The sequence below is a fragment of the Myotis davidii genome, unplaced genomic scaffold (genome assembly GCF_000327345.1).
Source record: "Myotis davidii unplaced genomic scaffold, ASM32734v1 scaffold1248, whole genome shotgun sequence".
NCBI lineage: Eukaryota > Metazoa > Chordata > Mammalia > Chiroptera > Vespertilionidae > Myotis > Myotis davidii.
In genome coordinates this window covers 141,341-149,230 of record NW_006299026.1, presented here as the reverse complement: position 1 = coordinate 149,230, position 7,890 = coordinate 141,341, and the positions used below count along the sequence as shown (strand labels likewise).

Sequence of the window (7,890 nt, the reverse complement as noted above, 5' to 3'; positions counted from 1 at the left end):
ACCTCCCCTTTCATTCTCCCACCAATCCCTCACCGGCCCTCTCCATGAGTTTTGTTCTCTGTATCCCAAATCCAGCCCAGGGCCACACTCTTTTACCAGTAATGTCTGCCCACCCTTCTGGCTTGTCGTTTCTGCTCATTTTTTCAAGGAAAACACTGAACAAGCAGAGAATTTTCAATACACATGCTTCTTATTCATCTGTCCCCTGTGCAGAATCACGTGTCCCCCACTCAGGAGACTCGTCTATCACTGATCTCTTTTTTCTTTTATTTCCTTGACCAAGGAGATATATCAGAAAAAAATATTGCTAGGAGAAATGTCTGATATTTTACTGTATGTTTTCTTCTAGAGTTTTTATGGTTTGGGGTTTAACATTTAAGGTTTTAATCCATTTGAGGTTATTCTTGTGTGCAGTGTAAGAAAGTAGTTTAGTTTCTTTTTTTTTTTTTGCATGTATCTGTCCAAATTTCCCCCTTTAATGAATAGACTATCTTTAGTCCATTGTATGTTTGTGCCTCCTTTGTCAAATATTAACTGACTGTAAAGGTGTAGGTTTATTTCTGGGCTCTCTACACTGTTTCATTGATTTATATGTCTGTTTTATGCCAGTACCATGCTTTTTTAATTATTTTGGGCTTGTAGTATTGTTTGATATTAGGTGGCATGATTCCTCTAACTTTGTTCTTCTTTCTCAACCTTGAGCATTCTTATAACCAATTTGAACTCTTTATCTGATAAGTTGCTAGCTTCCACTTAATTAGTTCCTTTTCCTAAGATTCTTCCTGTTATTTCACTTGGGGCCTGTTTTTTGTCTGCTCATTTTGGCTGTCCCTTTGTATTAATTAATATGTGCCTAGCTGTGGCAACTGATCACTCCAGGTCACAGATTTGGATCTGATCTTCTGGAGACACCCTATGAGGTGTGCTGGGTCACTGTGGCAGGTTTGTTCATCAGAGGGCTCAGAGGGTGTTAGGCCACTTCTAAGAGGCAGTGTCAGACAGCGGGGCCAGTCATCCAGGGGCACTGGGTTAGGCATGCTGATTCAGGGCAGCAGGTCCCTGTGTCCAGTGAGGCCGCTTGTCAAGGTGTTGGCGCAGGCCAGGCACTCTGCTCGTGGGGGTTTGGGGAAGACCAGATGCTTCTCCACTGGTTCAGGGTATAGTCTGGGCCAGGCGCTTCTCCACTAGTGCAGGGTGCCTCTCCAGTGGTAAGGCTAGGCCAGGTGCCTCTCTGCTGGTGGAGGCTGCAGGGCTGACCAGATGCCCAGCTCACCAATATGGCAGGGCAGGGCCCACACACTACCTGGCAAATTTGCCAGCCAGTCCACCAAAACCCATAGATCAGGCACACTGTTGTAATAAAGATTGCATTGAATCTGTATAGATTTTTTTAGGTAATATGGACATTTTAATGATGTTAATTCTACCAATCCATGAACACGCTATATTCTTCCACTTGTTTATACCTTCCTCTTTTTTTCCCCAGCGTCCTATAGTTTTCCGAGTATAAGTCTTTTACTTCCTTGGTTAATTTTATTCCTAGTATCTTATTTTTTTGTTGTTGTAATGGTAAATTGAATTGTTTTTTTTTTTTCAGTTTTTCTTTCTAAGAGTTCATTATCTATATAATAAAAACCCAGTAGTCATAATGTCGTAATGACCAAAGACCAGTCACCAGGAGAACGAGGCTCTGGCTTCTGAGAGGCCAGACTTCACCATGCTGCTGAGCCCCAGACCCCAGGCTTTAGATATGTTCTTGGGATGTTTTGGACTTATTTTTTAAGTTTTAAGATGGGTAACTTTTTGTGTGATCTAAGTCACTTTTTTGGATTCAATATTACATTTTTTAATGTTAAAGTTAACCAAAAAAGTCATAACTTCCTAATTTTAATGAAAGCTCTGCTTGTTATAGACTTTTACCTTTTTTATTTTTCTTAAATTCCATTGGCCACGAGGGAGGGTGACATTCTTGATGACTGCCTCCTCCTTGGCTGGCTTTTCCACCACTTTCGTGTCCAACATCTTCCTTCTTCTATTTGCCTCTCAGCCAGCACCGATTGTATCCAGCTCAGAAATGTGAAGCAGCTTCATGCCCCTCTCCTTTCACAGAGGTGTCCTCAAGGGTGGGATGGGGGTCTGATTCCCCGCAGGGTTGAAGACACTGGGGGCCGTGGGGCTCCAGAAGGGCACCTTCTTTGGGATGCCTTTGAGTGGAATTGTGGTGTCCATCTTCCAGAGCAGCCCCCGGCCTTTGGTGTCGAAGGGCACCCCTGTGCTCCTCTTCAGCTGCTGGGCAGTCTCAGTGGATTTCTGCAGGAGCTCATCCCTCAGCGTGGCACTCTTTGGTTTCCTCTTCAGCTGGAAGTATTTCACCGGAGGGGCTGAGAGGGCCGGTGAAAACCATCAGGGTGCTTTTATTCAAGTACTGGCACTTGAAAGGCAGCATGGCAGACGTGTCACACTCAGTCACCTTCTCTTGAAGTTCTAGAATATCCTGAATGTTGGGATTCTGCTTTTCAAGATCAAGGTTAAGCGAGCCCGGGTCTGGAAAAAACTTGAGAATGTTGGCTACCATGAGCACCCAGGGGTCCGAGTCCAGGATAGCCAGCTGGATGATCTTCGTCAGGGCGCCTTTCATCTCCCCACTGTGCAACTCTGGAGGTGCAGTGTCCCAAGCAGCAGGTTGAGCTTCACAGAGACGAGAGGCCATGGAAGCAGAGGCAGGTGTTGTCGATGACTATGGCCGTGAGCAGCGAGGTGATGCTCCTCGGCGCCCACAGCTTGTCCGTGGCACCCAGCGTGTTGTGTAGCCACAGGCCCGTGTTGCTCTCCCGCTTGGACGCCATCTTGGGGGTGGGGGATGCCAGTGGCCACCGCTGACCCGGCATCTGTGGGTTCTATGGGTGTTTTTTTTTTTGTTGGTTTGTTTTTTCCCTGGCCCCAGAGCTACTCCTCTGTGAGTGGCCCAAAATATTACTCTGCTCTTGGCTGGTCCTTGTATGGAATAGTGGGTCAGATGGCCCTTCCTCCAATGCAGTCAAAAAGGCTCCTTGAGACTGTTCACCCATAATCTTGGCCTCTGCCTTTGTTTCCTCAGTAAACCTCATAATGCAGAGTATGGCAGGCTATATCACCTAGTTGGAGTTTTGTGTTTTGTTCTCCTCCCTCCCCCGCCCCTTTACCTGCCCTCTGGATTGGGAGCAGCTAGCTCCTCCCAGGAAAAATGGCTGTTTTGGAAATATGCACAACCCAATGCAGCACTCCTGGCTATTGCTTTTCCAAGTCTTTCTGCCCTGCTTCCCACCCTAGCCTCTCCTCAGACACCTCAAGTTCACATCTCCCTTCCTGCGTCAATGCCTCAGGTGTGTAGTAGTTGCAAATGAAAACTCCTGTGCTCTGGGTTTAGAGGTTTTTTAAAAACCCACAAAACTGTGACTCTCTCTCCCACTGGCTCTGGTCTGCTGGGTATAGACTCGGTTGCTGTCAGCAGTCCTGCTATCTTTCGCAGCTGATTGGATGAAACATGCACTGCGGATCGCCCTGCTATGGATCAGGAAGTGCCACCATGGGTTGGGTAGTGCAGCTGGTTAGGTGTGTGGAGTCCAGTCTGTGCTCCTGGAACAATTCTTCCCATAGCACAGTGCTCTTTTCTCTCTCAGCATCCCTTGCCATCCCTGGGGGTTGGGCCTACTCTTCTTGTGACCTCGCCCTTTCTACCCATCTCCAGTCATTTTCTGTTCTTCCCTGTTATGTCACCTCCTCAAGTGGACCTCAGTTGTTAATTCCAGGTGAATGTTCTCCAACTTAGTTGTATTTCCATCTTGGCCCTGGGATGAGGTGCCAGACTGGTCTGCCTATTCTGCTACCATTTTCTCAACTCTCTAGCTTTGTTTTAAAGTTTATTTGTTTAATATAAGTATTGCAACCCCAGCTTTTAAAAATTTTGTTTGCACAAAATATATTTTTCTATCCCTTTACTTTATTTTTTCTATTCCTTTATTTTTTGTGTTGAGGTGGGTCTCTTGTCAACAGCATATATATGGGTCATGTTTGCTTATTTATTCAACTACCCAATGTCTTTTAATTGGAGCATATAATGCATTTACATTTAAATTAATTATTGATAGGTATGTATTTAATTGCCATTTTATTCTTTATAACTATTTTTATTTTATTTCTTCTTCATAAAGAAGACCCTTTAACACATTTTGTAATGATGGTTCGATCATAATGAACTCTTTTAACTTTTAGTTTTAATTTGAGAAGCTCTTTATTCTCCTTCAATTTTACTTGCTGAGTAAAGTACTCTTGGTTGTAACTCCTTGCTCTTAATCACTTTCAATATTTCATGCGAAATTATGTTGAGGTGTTTCTTTGAGAAATCTGCTGATACTTATGGGAATTCCCTTGTAGGTAACTAATTGTCCTCCTCATGCTGCTTTAAGATTCTCTCTTTTTCTTTAATGGCTGCCATTTTATTCATGATGTGTTAAATGGCACATCATGGGCTGCCATTTAGTTGTGGGCTGCTTTGGGTTCATCTTGATTGGGACTCTGTGCACCTGGACAGGTGTCTTATTTTCCTTCACCAGATTAAGCAAGTTTTCAGCCATTATGTCTTCAAATACTTTCTTGATTCCTTGCTCTCTCTCTCTCTCTCTCTCTCTCTCTCTCTTTTTGTTCAGGTACCACTATAATGATGTTGTTCTGAGTCCCCTTACACTTTCCTTTTTTTGTAATTTTTCTCTGCTTGGGTGTTTTCAAAAATAGCTAACACCTTTAAAACACTTACCATGTTCCAGGCTGTTCCAAGTAGTTTCTATATAAACGTTTATTCAACCGTCTCAATTCTATGTGTTTCTTTGACAGGGAAACTAATGCAAAAAGATATTTATTAACTTAATGAATAGCAGAGCTTAATTTGAACATAGAATTTTGGCCACTAGAGTCTTCTCTTTTAACTACAATCCTTAGGAGTTCAGAGCAAGTGGGGGAAAGGGGTGCTTGCCTACTGGGCTGGTAGGATCTGTCTGGCAAAGTGGGATCTGAATAAGACCTGGGATGGTAAGTAGAATTTAGATAAGAGTGTAAAAAGAAAGAAAGTATCCCAGTTATAGGAAAGCATGGGCAAAGGCAGAGTACGAGGGAGGCCAAGAAGTGTTGGACAGATTGGAGAATAAGCAGGTTGATCCATAGTGGGGAAATGAGGTATACATTTTGGAAAAAAACTTACAAGTTTCTTCCCAATGGGAGATGATATAGCATTTTTTACATCTAGCCTCTTTCAGAGTTGGCTGCTCTTACCCAGGAGATAAAAGTCTTAAGCCACAAAAGAATAAGTGGTAGTGGTGAAGGCATCTTCTACTTGACAGAAGAACCATATACCTTTAAATGGCATGACAACCATGTCAGTGGTACACTTTGTTACAGAGGTGTGGACTCCTCAGAGATGATTTCTTTTCCCCCATTCCCTGAACACACTGAATCTCATTCAAGAATAGCATGTGGGAAGCTGTACCATTTCCTCAACTTGAAAAATTCTATATATCATTGAATTATGTTTCAGGAAAAAGAAAAAATGTCATTTATTTTGATTCCTAGAGTCTCCTGTACAATAAAAATAAAGTTCCTAATAAAATATTTTATGTAAAAGAATCTCATTAAACACCTATTAAGAGTTTTGTTAAACTGGTAGGAAAACTGGGGCTTTTGTTCCCAGATCATAACCCAGGGCCTGGGCTACAAAGTTCCTGGGACCCTAAACAGTCTGTACAACAAGGAAGGCCCCTTTGGGGGAGTGCCCTCAGGTTTTAACTTCCACTAAGGGATCTCAGGATTTGTTAGGTGATAGAGACAAATAAGGGGAAGTTCCTTTGTGGCATAGGGGCTCAGGATGAGGAAGAAAGGAATATCAGAAGAGAAACTCAGTGCCCCAGGGTCCAGAGAAAAGAATTGCTTCCTAGTCTTCCACCCCTACTGCAACCACTCCGGTATGCCTAGAGACCTTTCATTCCTTCTTTTACATATGAAGAATGTGAGTGATAATGAAGAGAAGAAACAAGACTAAGGTCACAGGAGATTCTTTTTGTGACAGAGAGCATGACACCTCAAAGCTTTAAGTTAACCTGTATGTGATTGCCATTTTTATAGGCCCAAAATAGTCAAAGAAAATATTAGAACCATAAAGAATTTAAAGATCATCTAATTCAACTCTTTCCTCAAATTCATCCTACAATTGGGAAAATTGAAGCACACATCACGAATCTTCCAAGGTTACACATCTCTGTAAAACTTCTTGGGCCTTGAGTAAGTGTTAGCAGTAGACATATGCCACATTGTAAATATTACTAATGGCTTTCCACAGTCAGATAAAAAAATTGCCTGCTAGAAGAGGCCACAGTTTCTATTTCCTGAGTTTCTGCATTTGCTTAACACAGGTCACCATAGTTCATGGAGACCTGTGCTTACCAAAAGGAAAAACTTGGTATTTTTTAAAGAAGTTTCAGTCTTTCCACATGCCTGCCAATATCTAGCATCCATCTGTCTAAAATATGCCCTCCTATCTCTAAACTCATCAGAACTAGGCTAAGTGTGTTTCTTTTTCTCTCTTAACAGCCTGAATACTGTCATCAAGAACCAGGAGTCCCTTCAGAGTGAGACTGAGATGGAGCTTATGGAATACCATTCAGCCTTTGAGCTTGAAGAGGAAGACCAGATTAAAGATACTTCCCTTCTGCCACTGGATTCTACCCTGGAATGCCACAGTCCACCACCCGACTATAATTCCGTGGTCCACTACAGCACTGTACCCATTTAACCTACTACCAGTGCCCTTTGCCACCCCTTTCAAACTACTCCTTTTTTGCCTCAGAAATCACTAATTCTTTTCACTTTATATCATGGTAACAGAATTACTAACTTGGGACTGGAGAATGAAAAAAGAGCACCTTGGCAGATAATCTTGATTCTTCACAATTTTGGGGGACACAGCTGGCCAAAACAAGGTCCCCAGGCCTGATAGAGAGAAAACATGATGTTCAGTGCCATTTATCTTCCTATTAAACACCAATGACTCTACTTGGGTGTGTAAAGCCCTACAATAGCACCTTCAGTAGTTCCATATGCACACCCCCTTCAACTTAGCCCATTATACTTTCATGAGGGCCACTAGTCCAGTGATGGCGAACCTATGACATGCGTGTCAGAGGTGACACGCAAACTCATTTTTTTGGTTGATTTTTCTTTGTTAAATGGCATTTAAATATATAAAATAAATATCAAAAATATAAATCTTTGTTTTACTATGGTTTCAAATATCAAAAAAATTCTATATGTGACATGGCACCAGAGTTAAGTTAGGGTTTTTCAAAATGCTGACATGCCGAGCTCAAAAGGTTCGCCATCACTGCACTAGGCAGAACAATCAGAACAATCTCTGTTGAATCCTCTAAGACCTCCAGTGCCTCCAATCAGGAACTGTGGCCCCATTATATTCAGATCTTGGCAATAAGTTTCCAAACAGAACTTGGTGGACTTTTACCTGGATGTCTTTAAAACTCTAAAGCAGTCAAATTTACCAGGGTTTGCCAATAGAAGGGAGTTGGCAGCAATTTACATGCAATGCCACCCTGAGGAATCCTTTGGTTTCAAGCAATTTGTAGAAGCTCCAAAGGGAGTTGGTCATGCCCACTATATTTAGGATACTCTCCCTATGAACTACCAGTTTTATCACCTTTGTGTTGTCCCCATGCCAGAAACATCCAATCACACTCATGTGAATTTCAAGAGTACCATGACTTTGATAGATAAGCTCCAAAATCCACACAAGGTGTGCCTGCATGGACTCAGACAGAATCAATGAAGGAAGGGTTTGTGCATGCTGCCCTTCCA

At 42.5% G+C, this 7,890-nt stretch overlaps 1 protein-coding gene and 1 pseudogene across 1 annotated transcript in view; one reads left to right on the top strand and one right to left on the bottom strand.

Annotated features, from left to right (window-relative positions):
* The window catches only part of LOC102755891 (vascular endothelial growth factor receptor kdr-like), a 168,141-nt gene extending 160,915 nt beyond the window's left edge, over positions 1-7,226 (top strand). The window contains exon 20 of the mRNA XM_006774601.2: positions 6,616-7,226. Within this exon, the coding sequence (XP_006774664.2) occupies positions 6,616-6,817 (202 nt within the window). The 3' untranslated portion in view covers positions 6,818-7,226. The remainder of the gene's footprint in view (positions 1-6,615) is intronic.
* LOC102756169 lies at positions 1,888-2,888 on the bottom strand (annotated as a pseudogene).
* Positions 7,227-7,890: the final 664 nt, after the last annotated feature.